The 14,670-nt window shown below is 44.4% G+C and overlaps 1 protein-coding gene across 6 annotated transcripts in view; it reads right to left on the bottom strand.

Moving 5' to 3' along the window:
• SAMD12 (sterile alpha motif domain containing 12) overlaps nt 1–14,670 on the bottom strand; it is a 394,456-nt gene that overhangs the window by 144,787 nt on the left and 234,999 nt on the right. The window contains exon 6 of one of the 6 annotated variants that reach the window (XM_032315621.1): nt 10,793–12,277. The exons of the other annotated variants lie outside the window; for them this stretch is intronic. Coding sequence (XP_032171512.1) covers nt 12,247–12,277 — 31 coding nt within the window. The 3' untranslated portion in view covers nt 10,793–12,246. Of the gene's footprint in view, nt 1–10,792; nt 12,278–14,670 lie in introns of those variants that run through there. 6 annotated transcript variants of the gene reach the window in all.

Raw genomic sequence — 14,670 nt, forward strand, 5'->3', positions numbered from 1 at the left:
CTTTCTTTTATTGATGTGTTGTATCACATTGACTGATTTGCGGATGTTGAACCAACCTTGCAGCCCTGGAATAAATCCCACTTGGTCGTGGTGAATAATCTTTTTAATGTACTGTTGAATCCTATTGGCTAGTATTTTGTTGAGTATTTTCGCATCTGTGTTCATCAAGGATATCGGTCTATAGCTCTCTTTTTTGGTGGGATCCTTGTCTGGTTTTGGGATCAAGGTGATGCTGGCCTCATAAAATGAGTTTGGAAGTTTTCCTTCCATTTCTATTTTTTGGAACAGTTTCAGGAGAATAGGAATTAGTTCTTCTTTAAATGTTTGGTAGAATTCCCCCGGGAAGCCGTCTGGCCCTGGGCTTTTGTTTGTTTGGAGATTTTTAATGACTGTTTCAATCTCCTTACTGGTTATGGGTCTGTTCAGGCTTTCTATTTCTTCCTGGTTCAGTTGTGGTAGTTTATATGTTTCTAGGAATGCATCCATTTCTTCCAGATTGTCAAATTTATTGGCGTAGAGTTGCTCATAGTATGTTCTTATAATAGTTTGTATTTCTTTGGTGTTAGTTGTGATCTCTCCTCTTTCATTCATGATTTTATTTATTTGGGTCCTTTCTCTTTTCTTTTTGATAAGTCGGACCAGGGGTTTATCAATTTTATTAATTCTTTCAAAGAACCAGCTCCTAGTTTCGTTGATTTGTTCTATTGTTTTTTTGGTTTCTATTTCATTGATTTCTGCTCTGATCTTTATGATTTCTCTTCTCCTGCTGGGCTTAGGGTTTCTTTCTTGTTCTTTCTCTAGCTCCTTTAAGTGTAGGGTTAGGTTGTGTACCTGAGATCTTTCTTGTTTCTTGAGAAAGGCTTGTACCGCTATATATTTTCCTCTCAGGACTGCCTTTGTTGTGTCCCACAGATTTTGAACCGTTGTATTTTCATTATCATTTGTTTCCATGATTTTTTTCAATTCTTCTTTAATTTCCCGGTTGACCCATTCATTCTTTAGAAGGATGCTGTTTAGTCTCCATGTATTTGGGTTCTTTCCAAACTTCCTTTTGTGGTTGAGTTCTAGCTTTAGAGCATTGTGGTCTGAAAATATGCAGGGAATGATCCCAATCTTTTGATACCGGTTGAGTCCTGATTTAGGACCGAGGATGTGATCTATTCTGGAGAATGTTCCATGTGCACTAGAGAAGAATGTGTATTCTGTTGTTTTGGGATGAAATATTCTGAATATATCTGTGATGTCCATCTGGTCCAGTGTGTCGTTTAAGGCCTTTATTTCCTTGCTGATCTTTTGCTTGGATGATCTGTCCATTTCAGTGAGGGGAGTGTTAAAGTCCCCTACTATTATTGTATTATTGTTGATGTGTTTCTTTGATTTTGTTATTAATTGGTTTATATAGTTGGCTGCTCCCACGTTGGGGGCATAGATATTTAAAATTGTTAGATCTTCTTGTTGGACAGACCCTTTGAGTATGATATAGTGTCCATCCTCATCTCTTATTATAGTCTTTGGCTTAAAATCTAATTGATCTGATATAAGGATTGCCACTCCTGCTTTCTTCTGATGTCCATTAGCATGGTAAATTCTTTTCCACCCCCTCACTTTAAATCTGGAGGTGTCTTCGGGCTTAAAATGAGTTTCTTGGAGGCAACATATAGATGGGTTTTGTTTTTTTATCCATTCTGATACCCTGTGTCTTTTGACAGGGGCATTTAGCCCATTAACATTCAGGGTAACTATTGAGAGATATGAATTTAGTGCCATTGTATTGCCTGTAAGTTGACTGTTACTGTATATGGTCTCTGTTCCTTTCTGATCTACCACTTGTAGGCTCTCTCTTTGCTTAGAGGACCCCTTTCAATATTTCCTGTAGAGCTGGTTTGGTATTTGCAAATTCTTTCAGTTTTTGTTTGTCCTGGAAGCTTTTAATCTCTCCTTCTATTTTCAATGATAGCCTAGCTGGATATAGTATTCTTGGCTGCATGTTTTTCTCGTTTAGTGCTCTGAAAATATCATGCCAGCTCTTTCTGGCCTGCCAGGTCTCTGTGGATAAGTCAGCTGCCAATCTAATATTTTTACCATTGTATGTTACAGACTTCTTTTCCCGGGCTGCTTTCAGGATTTTCTCTTTGTCACTGAGACTTGTAAATTTTACTATTAGGTGACGGGGTGTGGGCCTATTCCTATTGATTTTGAGGGGCGTTCTCTGAACCTCCTGAATTTTGATGCTCGTTCCCTTTGCCATATTGGGGAAATTCTCCCCAATAATTCTCTCCAGTATACCTTCTGCTCCCCTCTCTCTTTCTTCTTCTTCTGGAATCCCAATTATTCTAATGTTGTTTCGTCTTATGGTGTCACTTATCTCTCGAATTCTCCCCTCGTGGTCCAGTAGCTGCTTGTCCCTCTTTTGCTCAGCTTCTTTATTCTCTGTCATTTGGTCTTCTATATCACTAATTCTTTCTTCTGCCTCATTTATCCTAGCAGTGAGAGCCTCCATTTTTGATTGCACTTCATTAATAGCTTTTTTTATTTCAACTTGGTTAGATTTTAGTTCTTTTATTTCTCCAGAAAGGGCTTTTATATCTCTCGAGAGGGTTTCTCTAATATCTTCCATGCCTTTTTCGAGCCCGGCTAGAACCTTGAGAATTGTCATTCTGAACTCTAGATCTGACATATTACCAATGTCTGTATTGATTAGGTCCCTAGCCTTCGGTACTGCCTCTTGTTCTTTTTTTTGTGTTGAATTTTTCCGTCTTGTCATTTTGTCCAGATAAGAGTATATGAAGGGGCAAGTAAAATACTAAAAGGGTGGCAACAACCCCAGGAAAAAATGCTTTAACCAAATTAGAAGAGATCCAAAATCGTGAGGGGGGAGAAAGGGGATAAAAAGAGGTTCAAAAAGGAAGAAAGAAAAAAAAAGAAAAAAGAAAAAAGAAAAGAAAAGAATTAAAAAATAAAAAAAAAGGAAAACACCTAAGAAAAATGTAAAAAAGAAAAAATATATATATTAGATAAACTAGTAAAAAATCGTTAAAAAAGAAAAAGGTAACAGTTAAAAAAAAAAAAAAAAATTTACCCGAAGGCGAGAAAAAAAAAAAAAAATGAAAAAGGAAAAAATTAAATTAACTGCAAGACTAAAAAAAAATCACAGGGAAAAAGCCATGAGTTCCGTGCTTGGCTTTCTCCTCCTCCGAATTCTGCTGCTCTCCTTGGTATTGAAACCGCACTCCTTGGTAGGTGAACTTGGTCTCGGCTGGATTTCTTGTTGATCTTCTGGGGTAGGGGCCTGTTGTAGTGATTCTCAAGTGTCTTTGCCCCAGGCGGAATTACACCGCCCTTCCCCGGGCCGGGGTGAGTAATCCGCTTGGGTTTGCTTTCAGGAGCTTTTGTTCCCTGAGCGCTTTCCGTAGAGTTCCGGAGGACGGGAATACAAATGGCGGCCTCCTGGTCTCCGGCCCGGAGGAGCCGAGAGCCCAGGGCCGCACTCCTCAGTGCGCCCTCCGAGAACAGCGCCCAGTTACTCCCCTCTGCCTGACCCCCGGCCGCGTTCCGAGCTCTCCGAGCCTGCGACCAGTTCAAGGTAACACCGAGCTGTGAGCTTACTGTCGGCTCTGTCTCTGTAGCCGGCTTTCCCGTTCCAATACCCGCAAGCTCTGCGACACTCAGACACCCCTGCTCCTTTTGTGACCCTGCGGGACCTGAGGCCACACTGAACCCGCGTGGGCTTCGCCCCGGTTTAGCCTCTGGAGCGATGTCCCTCAGCAGAACAGACTTTTAAAAGTCCTGATTTTGTGCACCGTTGCTCCGCCGCTTGCCGGGAGCCGGCCCCTCCCCCCGGGGTCTATCTTCCCGTCGCTTTGGATTCACTTCTCCGCCGGTCCTACCTTTCAGAAAGTGGTTGTTTTTCTGTTTCCAGAATTGCTGTTCTTCTTCTCTTCGATCTGCCGATGGATTTTCAGGTGTTTGCAATCTTTAGATAAGCTATCTAGCTGATCTCCGGCTAGCTGAAGCAGTCTCAGCCAGCTACTTCTCCGCCATCTTCTAAATGGAAAATTTATTATATCCTCTGGACCCTAGCATCCTATGGGATACGGCTTGGGAAATCTTGGCCTAAATGTATAGACTTACATCCCTTCCATGGTCTTAGCTTTCGCCCTTTATTAAACATGCAGATAGCAAGAGCCAGCACACAAATCACTCTCAGTGTGTGTCAGCAGCTTTTTAGGTAATAACTCATTTGACCGAAAGAGAGGCTGGGCAGGGCAGCCTGTGAGCCTGGAGCAGCGGTATAGCAGGGGTTCTGGGTGCAGACCCTGACTTAGCTGTGCTCCTTTCCTGGCTTTGCCACTTACCAACTACACATCCGCTTTCTTAACCTTTGCGTGTCTCGGTTTCCTCATCTGTGAAGGGAGAAGAGGGCTTCATACACATGAGTAACTCCAAATGGGCTTGTTGATTTTTAAAAAGATTTAATTAATTAACTGATTCATTAATTTGACAGAGAGACACACAGAGGGAGAGAGGGAACACAAGCACGGGGAGTGGAGGAGGGAGAAGCAGGCTTTCTGCTGAGCAAGGAGCCCAACGTGGGGCTCGATCCCAGAACTCTGGGATCATGACCTGAGTTGAAGGCAGAAGCTTAACGACTGAGCCACCCAAGTGCCCCTCCCCCCCTTTTAAAAAATAAATGAAGTTCTTCACAGCTTGAGAAATTTCAATCCTTTGCTCTATGCCATGAGTCATGGCAGCTGCAGCAACGGACTCAAGGGGCTTCAGAGATGACAGGATGGGATGTCAGGGGAGGGCGGCCTGGGGGACCCAGAGGGGTCCCAAGAAGGCAAGACACCCGGGTCGGTCAAAACCAGGGCCACTCCAGGGAGTAACTGCAGACTGTCACAGGCCACGAGGCACTGTGGATTTCCAGGGAGTCTAGGACCACGGCCAGCAACAGAAGTGATCTGCTTCTGACTGTCAGTAGAGCAAGACTCTAACCAAACTTCGATTAAACCTGGCAATGTGGTCCACATGCTTGAAGAAAGCACCTTGCAAGAAAATCCCCCCTGATTCAAGGCTCCTACAGATCTGCATGGTAGAGAAGAACAGGGAAAGATGCCAAATTGAAAAATGACAAACTGCCACCAGGAAAAAGCCAGTTTTTAATATGCCTCACCGCGGTTTCTTTGTCCCGCTCCTGCTATCTCCAGTTAAGGAATGTTCCATGTAACTGAACAATCCTTTGCTGAGATATATGAAGAGTCAGCATTGTCATCCTGGAAACTGAAAGACAGTGAGACATTCCATCGTGTGCGGACACAGGTGGGTGTAAAAAGTGGGGGTGGGGGCACTGGTGGGGGAAGACCCCTCCGTGCACTAGGCTGCGTTAAAAGATTCACTCAAATGAAGAATTTCTTAAGGGCTTGCTGAAGAAATTAGTTTGATAATCTCCTTGAGGCAATCCTAGGCTTGTCACATTCACAATGGTTCTCACAGATGATTCCTTGTAGCCATTTTCCATTTTCATCTCTTTTTCAAAGTTAGGATCTAGAATATTCCATATATTTCCATAGCACCATGCCTCTCTATCCCAAACTAACACTGAGCTGGGTGCTTGGCACCTGTGTAGGCTCAATCAATGTGGGTTGAAGAAGCAAAGGCCTTTGCTCACAGATGATTCCACTTCAAGCATCCAACATTTGCTTCCCCACTGGGCAGCATCCAATACATCAAAGCCTGTTTCGTTTCTGAATCCTAGGAGCCTGACACGCCCAGGCAGTACCAATTCTCACAGGATGCTGCACTTTGTGGTCAGTAATAGGAGGTACCAGCGTGGGAGCCCTGACTTTGTTCCTGCTACTGCTTTAGGATCTTCACACCAATCGAATTTTGTACTCCACAGAGTACCCACAAAGTTCTTTTTACCCCTTCATTTGCGCAGGTGCAGGACAGTGAAGCTCAGAGAGAAAAAGAACTCGCCCATGGTGCCCTCGCTAGGAAATGGTGGAGGCCTCTGGTCTAGAGGTCTCAGTCATAGGATTCACACCATCATGTTGTGGCTCATCATGGTGTAACCATTCACTGGTCCACACTAGTGCCAGCCTGGGAGCTATCTGCGACAGGGCAGGCGTGTCCCTTACACAGTTCCTCAAATGACAGATTGAACAACTCATGACAACACAACTCAAAACACTTAAAAAAAGAAAGAAAGAAAGAAAGAAAGAAAGAAAGAAAGAAAGAAAAAGAAAGAAAGAAAGAAAGAAAGAAATCAAGGATCTTGGAGTCAGATCTGGCTTGAGCTCTAGCCTCTCCAAACCTTAACCTTGTGACCTCAACCGTATTACGTTAGTCCTTCAGAGTATAAGTTTCTCCTGCCTAAAATGGAAGTTATAGAACTGACTTCATGGTATCTGTTGTAAGAAATGAAAGAGTTAAAGAACATGAAGCACAAACTCCAGCGCCTCGCACACAGTCTGTCTAAAGCTAACACTCGCTGAGGGGTTCGTTTGATAACCACACTGCCTAAGATGTACCCGAGGCTTAGTGGGTGTTCTATGAACATCTATCAGATGAATACCTATCTGTTTCAATTTGGGCATCGGATGCAGTAGGCCGCACACAGAACAGCTAATTGTATTTGGGTTGCCATAAAACAGATTTTTTTTTTTCTTTTCCTCTTTCCAGGATGCAAGCTTCATAAAACACGTGTGGGCTGCTGTCTAGACAGAGCAGAGTAGATTCTTCGATGTGGCACCCAAAGAAGGCATCTTCAGTCCGGCAAACCTGCTTGCCTCCTGTGGGCTAGTTTCACTTTCCCGGTGTCGTCGTTAGTCCTGATACTCCCTTCCGTTCCTTTGACCATATCCCATCATCTCCCTGACATCACTCTGTAACAATCCCTTCAGCTGAAAACACAAAACTGCTCTTTCTTGCTATGTAGGAATGAAGTCTTGAAAACTCACTTTTCCCACAGCCCCAACTTTATGCGCTAGATGCTGCTCAATATGCACGCATACATGTTAACCCGGTGATTGTCATGAAGTACAATGAGGGCATCAAGTGCATGGTAACTGAGATCAGCACCTTTCCGGGTGCCTGCCGGTCTCACCATGGCTGCAGAGGCTGCTGTCCCTGGGCAGCACCACCCTCTGCGGCTGGCTGTTGCTGACTGCATCCGTGCTGGGCCACCCAGGGTTCCTCTGTCCAGGGATTATGGATTTGGAATGAGGAGGGGCAGAAAATAATTGGAAGCAGAGAGAGGAGAGATTGAGAGCACACTCGAGGACATTCTGAGCCCTCTAGCCATAGTCAGTAAACTCGAGAGCGGTAAGAAATCACCCACCATTCTGTGATTTGAGTCACAGAGCTACTGTGGTATAGAGAACAAAGTAGAGCAAGGGTGCAGTCTATTGTCTGGATTCTTGCTGGCTTTCACAGTTCTTCTTCCTGAGCTGTTGCTGCCTCTCTGCTCTGAAGTCCTGTCAAAGACTTCTGTCTGGGTATTATGAATACCCCACCAAGCCTCATTGTTTGGCTGACGCCACCTCCAGATTTCTATTCCTTGCCACCCCAAGAATCTCAACTTAGCCAACACAAAACTATGATTTCAATTAGAGTTATCAACAATAATCCTTACAAGCACTTAGCGCCGTGCACATTTACTAACTGCTTATTATTATTAATATCTGCTACAAGCAAGAGCTAGAGAGATGCTATAGAAGCAGCCATCCAAGAACTAATAATTGGATAGCAGCTGGAGGTTAAAAAGCAAGCCATGGAGAGGGAGCGGATTTACAGAAATGATAACCAGAATGAGGAGTCATCAAATCACTGGCGACGATTCTGCTTACAAGAGTCCATCAAGGTTGGGCGATTGTAGATCAGTAAGACAGTGGAGGGAAATGTTTTTCTATCAGGGAAGAATGAAACAATGAAACAGATGGATTGCTGTTTTTAAGATGAAATTTACAAGAGCAGGAAAAACTGGCTATGCTTAGGTGGTTCTGAAAAAAAGCCTGGCCACCGTCACCATGGTTCCTAAGAAATATGCTTCTATCTTACAAATTTCAATAAACCATGACTCGACTGTCAATTCAGTAATGGAAGTACCACCAAAAACTCATATGTAACAAACCCAAATGTAATAGATTATGAGGAAAGGTGGTTGGTGGGTATCCGAATTAACTAACCGGGTTTGATTGAAGAAATGAATGAATAAAAATATGAATAGGAAAATCAGGACATTCTCTAGGACCTAGAAGTTTCTCAGTGGAATATTTTAGAAGAAGGGCATTTTATTGACTCATCCCAGTTTAAGGTTAAGAAATGCTCAGGTGGGGATGCCTGGGTGGCTCAGTTGGTTAAGCAGCTGCCTTCGGCTCAGGTCATGATCCCAGCGTCGTGGGATCGAGTCCCACATCGGGCTCCTTGCTCGGTGGGGAGCCTGCTTCTCCCTCTGCCTACCATTCTGTCTGCCTGTGCTCGCTCTCTCCCCACTCTCTCTCTGATAAATAAATAAAATCTTTAAAAAAAAAAATGCTCAGGTGCCTGTCATTCCTGCAGAAAAGGGTACACGATGAAGCTTAAGCTAACTGAATGATAAAAAGGAGCTTGGTCATGTATCTCTACTGAGTATGGCTTTGCCCATCTATCCTGCAAACTGATCAAGAATAACAGAAACATTGTTCCAGAACAGAAATAGACAGTAATTATGTTGCCTTCGAAAGTCTGGAAAGCCCAGGAGGATGCAAAGAAGAAAAAACCAAACCACCATGCAGAGATACCACTGCTAAAATTTGGGTGCATTTCTTTCCAGTTTTCTGTTTTTCCTCCAGAGAGTGTGAATAATATCCACTTATAATTTACTGTATAGACACTATTAAAAAATAACATTGTGGGGGGTGGCTCAGTTGGTTAAGTGGCTGCCTGCGGCTCAGGTCATGATCCTGGAATCCCAGGATCGAGTCCCACATCAGGCTCCCTGCTCGGCAGGGAGTCTGCTCTCCCTCTGACCTCTCCACTCTCACACTCTCTCTGTCTCTCAAATAAATAAATAAAATTTAAAAAATAATAATAATAACATTTGGGGGAGGGCGCCTGGCTAGCTCATGTGGTGGAACGTGCGACTTTTGATCTCAGGGTTATGAGCAAGAGCACCATGTTGGGTGCAGAGATTACTTTAAAAAACATATAAATGAAATCTAAAATAAATAAACAAATAAGATTTGGATCTTCCTGTATACACTCTAGTCATATTCTTCTTTTCACTTAATATCTAGTGAGGATTTTCTCTTGCCATTGTAAATAATTTCAATGTTGCACACTTTTTTCAATTGTACAATTTTGTCATAATTTGACCAACATACTAAATATTTATAGGGTTTCCGTTTTACTATCAGCTATTGACTAAGTGTTTGTGTCTTCCCAAAATTCATCTGCAGGAGCCCTTATCCCCAGTGTGCCGATATTAGGGGGAGGTAATTAGGTTATGAGGGTAAAGTCCTCAGGGATGAGATTAGAGTCCTGATGAGGTGAGATTCGAGAGAGCTTGTTCTGTCTCTCTCTGCCCACTACAGGAAGACACAGCAAAGAGGTACTTATCTACGAACCAGGAAGAGCACCCTCACCAGAAATGGAATCAGCTGGTGCTGTGATCTCAGACTTCCCAGCACCCAGAAAAACTGTGAGAAATAAATTTGTGTTGTTTAAGCTACCCAGAAACTATGGTGTTTTTGTTTTAGCAGCCCAAACTAAGGTACTATTCTTTAACATTAAAAAAAAAAAAGCTATTTATTCATACTTCCGTTCTTGCCTTTTCTGTCCATCTCTGCTACAGAAGCCTGACCCCCGAGGACTGGACCACCTGTGACTCCCCTGCCGTCCAGTCTCTGGCTGTGTTTAGTGAGGCACCAGTGGGAGGCAGCAGGCAAGAGGTTTGACTGTTCTCTCTTTCCTCCCCCACTTGGACCTGGTGCTTCTGGCACTGGCTGCATCTTTCCACAAAGTTCTTGTGTCAGCTGCCCTGCTTCCGTGTGTGGCTCCAGCTCTCTGACCCCTACAGCATCTGCTCTTGCTAGTCCCTGGGGGACTCAAGCCTTATAGGTACCTTTAACCTCTGTTGCAACAATGCTTCCTTGAAGCGTCTTTAGAATGCTATCGCACAGGTATGGAAAGTGTCAATGACCAACTAGTACATTCTGTGGTATAACTCCATGGACATTACTCGTCTATAAAAAGTATAACAAAATCAACACTATGTAAACCATTCCAAATAATGGGAGGCTTACCACAGGCAAAACACTCACACAGAACTTATAAAATAGAGGGAACAGTCTAGATTCTAGAAACTTCTTTCCTGATACTTTCAGAAAGTCTTTCTCATCGAATTTCCTTCAATTCCCTTGCCTGTGTAATGTTCACAGACCACATGCTTCCCCCTTCCTTGCACCCTTTGCTCAGGCTGTTACTCTCGGTGGAGTGTCCTTTACTTTCCTTCCTACTTCTAAGTTCTGCCTGAATCTCTATTTCCTTCCTGCATTTTTGGAGGCCACAACCATCTCTCCTCAGAATTGCGGGAGCTAGGATTCACAAATGGCTACATCAATTAAAGTCAATTCCAATTAAATTCAGTTCCTTAGTCACACTACCCACATTTCAAGTCCTCAACAGCCAGATGTAGCTGGTGGCCACTGGACATAACAGTGCAGACCAAGACCATTTCCATTTCAGAGAGTTCTATGGCATGGCATTGTTCTAGAGCACTTAACCATGTAGGATTCCAAAGAGTATTAAATTGTAAATCTCTGGTATTGTTCTCTAGTTACAGAGTCAAGAATAATAAGGACTAACAAAGAAGAGTGGACCATCTTCATTCTGAGTCCCAGCAGTGCTGGGCACATAAGAGACACTTTGTAAACACAGTTGCTCACTTGGGTAACGACCATGACTCTTTCTCAGTAGAACATTCAAGCACAAGGAAGTATTAATAATTGAAGCCACAGTATAAAACAAGGGTGTCACTCCACAGCTGGCAGGTAGTGGTAGTAGGGAATCTTGTAGTCCCACAAAAACACGAGCATCCCAGACAATGCCCTCGATGCATGCACGAAGAACCTTTCTACAATATCAGGGATGATTCTTCAACAAGCTACATAGTCTGATCAAATGAAGTCATCAAAAGGACCCCAATCCGCAGATATATATGGAAGCTTCCATACCATCCTCTAGACTTGTTCACAATGAATAATTGTCTTTAGATGTTGGTACACTTTTGACAGTGATTCTGGTTGAAAAACTGGCCTCCGTCAAAAGCAACTTAATGGAAGTGATAAAGCTATATATCCTACACGGTGCCCTCCCGCATTTCTCTGCCTTAAGACGATTGCAGAATTTAACAAAAATTCAGAGTCTGACTTATTGGAATAGCCTTATGAAATCCATATGTCACCCTTACGCCAATCTCCAGCAAGGATGTCCTCTTAGTCATGGGTCCACTTCCTATCTATCATTTATTTAGATCTCTGCTAATTATCACTTCACAAAAATCTCTTTTAATCCACACAGCAACCCTGAGCTAGGTATTTTTATTCTGATTTTACAGTGGAGAAAACTTGCTTTCGGAAAGGATAAGTCATTGGCCTAAAGTTGGATAGCTAGTGAGGGACAGAGCTGGGGAACAACATTGATTTTTCTACAAAGGTCATGCTTTTGGTCACTTTGTCATAGTTCCCTGGACCCTGGGCAGAGGTGATGTCGCAAAAGGGGAGCCTGGCCCAGGGTGGAGCATGGTGACACGTCAGAGCACCATTTTGTCATCATTCTTGTCCCTCCCACGGCCTTTTCTGATGTTCGTTTGAACAAACCATCAGAAGACACGCAGGTAGTGTATGGAAGCTGACGGGCAGCTCAGTGCTCAGTGAAGGAAACCGACACAGGGCACTGGGCACTTGTCCTTCTAGCTCTCCTGTTGAACATTAAACGAGACCTGTTGTGAATCGAAGTCAGGAAGGCTTAGTGGCCAAGCAACTGCACCGCCCCCGTGGCATCTCTGACACACATTAGGACAATTCCTCAGTTTACTGCTCAGGAAAAATCTCTCATGAGACTGTCATACCCATCTAAGTGCGTTCACCAGCGGCTCAAACATAACATGCACACACAATATGGCGCAGCCTGACCTCTTCATGTCTCTGCCTCATGCTCCCCCTTCCAGGTTCCTGCTGAGCACAGACCCTCCCACTCTGTAGCAGCTCAGAGCAAGTATCCTGACTCACCCTTGGTTCTCCCCCTCTTGGCCACCTCTAATCCGTCCGTATGCCCTTGCGGCCCCTATGGGCAGATCCAGCGGCGATCATCTCTGTGGCTACCACTGTAGTTGTGACCGTCACCTGTTCCCACCTGGATTCCAGCAAAAGTCACTGGCGGGCCTCCCTGGTTCCATCTCTGCCCCTGTCCAGTCCATTCTCCAAAAAGCTGCCAACATGATCTTTTAAAAACATAAATATGACCTCCTCACTTCTCTACTTAAAATCCGTTAATGGCCTCTCACTGCACTTCCGGAGACCCTAATTCCAAATCCTTCATGCGACGTGGAGGCCCCGTGGGTCTGTCCCTTGCTGCATCCAGGCCATGGGACTCTCTCTGGAGCTATGGGGTCCCACCCACAGTCTTCGCTCAGTTCTTAGGCAACGCCAAACTCTTTCGTGCCTCAGGGCTTAGCAGATACTTTTCCACCTCCCTGCCTGTTTGCTCGTCCTCTGTTTTCACTTAAGAGCCCTCATTTCTCTTGTTATCATTAAATATAACTGTTATCCCCCAGGCTAAATTAGACCGTCTCCTTGCGTTTTATATTCTTCCTTCACTGCCCTTAAGTTTTTGTGGGATACACACACAGCCCTCATCGCCTGTGGGTAGAACTCTAGAAAAGGCCGTGTTAACTGAACAGTTCTGCAGGGGCAGCGCCGCACAGCCCCTACAGAGTCACCTCCCTGACGTTAGGCAGTGGGGACAGCTCTTCCCAATCCCATGAAAGCACTCAGAGTTACAGCAACAAACCTCACTGGGGTCTAGCACCATGCGCTTTGGAGAACCCCGGGGGCTCAAATCCTCACTCCATCACTTTTCAGACTGGGGGACTCGGTTCAGAAGTCCCTTCAGTTCTCTGTGTATCAGGTTTTTGATCTGAATAGGGACACTCACAGCTGCTGCCTCACAGGTTGTTGTAAAGATAAAATGACAGTGCAGACAGACTGTTTAGGACAGTGCTGATCAGTAAGGAGCACACGCTAAGAGACGGTCATTACTGCTGCTGTTGCTGTTCACCTTGGCCTCATGCGGGACTACATGTCCTGGGTCTCTGAACCAATTCTTATAAGATTTGGGTAAAAGTTTAAATTTTTGGAATAGTCATCGGACTGAAGGCTCCTTGAGGGCAGGGGCTGTCTGGGGTCTCGTATAGTAGCTAGCACATAATAAGTCCTCAGTAAACATTCATTCAAATACTCTAAAAACGGCCCTCTGAGGGTCTGGGAGGGTCTCCATCCTACCTCTGGAGATACCCTTTATCTTCTTCTCCCCACTTGGGAGGTGGGGTTTCCGCCAGAGTCAGCACGCTCAACGTCCCTATCAAGGGACAAAGAAGTCAACCCTTTTTCAACCTGCTCTTTCTCAGCCCAGGGCTCAAATAGGATAGGTTCCCTAGAGCCTAAGTAATAGTTATTTCCATTATCTTTCCTGTCACAGCACTTAGAAGCTAGCAGGAGCTATTTTAAGGATGAAGAAAGTCAAGCACTTGTGTTTCCTAATCCCAGTGCCAGGCTAACCCAGGAGCCCGCCTGACTCCCTATACACCTGCTTCTCCCCCAGCACGTGCTAAGCCATCATCATTTTAGCTCTTATTATGACCCAGAGACGAAAACGAAAGGATGACTTATTTAAAGATTAAAATTGTGCCTGTTTTATGGAGTAACTCTCTAAGCATTGGGAACTCAACTTTCAGGGCCTTTAAACTTGGTGTTGCCTCCAGATTATTTAAGGCAACAAACATACAGACAACATCACCACCGAACGGATGGAGTTAAAAACCTGCTTGTCGCCCAGGACGGACAAGAGCAGTGTGTACATGAGGGCTACAGTTTTTTAGTATATTTTATTTTTTAAAAGATTTATTTGTTTGTTATTTGACAGAGAGAGTGAGTGGGAGTACATGAGAGCAGAGGGAGGGGCAGAAGGGGAGAGAGAGTCTCAAGCAAACCCCACTGAGTGCGGATCACCTCACAGGGCTTCATTGCACACCCCTGAGACCATGACCTGAGCTGAAACCGTGAGTCGAACACTTAACCAACTGAACCACCCGGACTCCCCAGGACCGATTTTTTGGGCATGATACCTCAGAGATGTTCTTTGTACCCCAAGGGATATTGCACAGAGTGGGTGATTAAGGTGTTCATGTCTGTGACTGTGCGATCACCAGAAAGTCTCAATCAAAGTCTCCTCGAGCCACGTGGGCCCATTTCCGCCCTCCCAAGAGGGTAGGGAATTGCTTAAACTGCCATTGTTTTTTCCTGAAAAGAATTCAAGGTAATATTGATACCCTTCAGTATGCGTTCCGGGAAAGTGGAGTAGGGAACCTTAGCACCAGTGTGTATGCCTTCTGGAAGTACAATGTCATTTGCT

This window comes from Mustela erminea, chromosome 16 (assembly GCF_009829155.1).
Source record: "Mustela erminea isolate mMusErm1 chromosome 16, mMusErm1.Pri, whole genome shotgun sequence".
Lineage (NCBI taxonomy): Eukaryota > Metazoa > Chordata > Mammalia > Carnivora > Mustelidae > Mustela > Mustela erminea.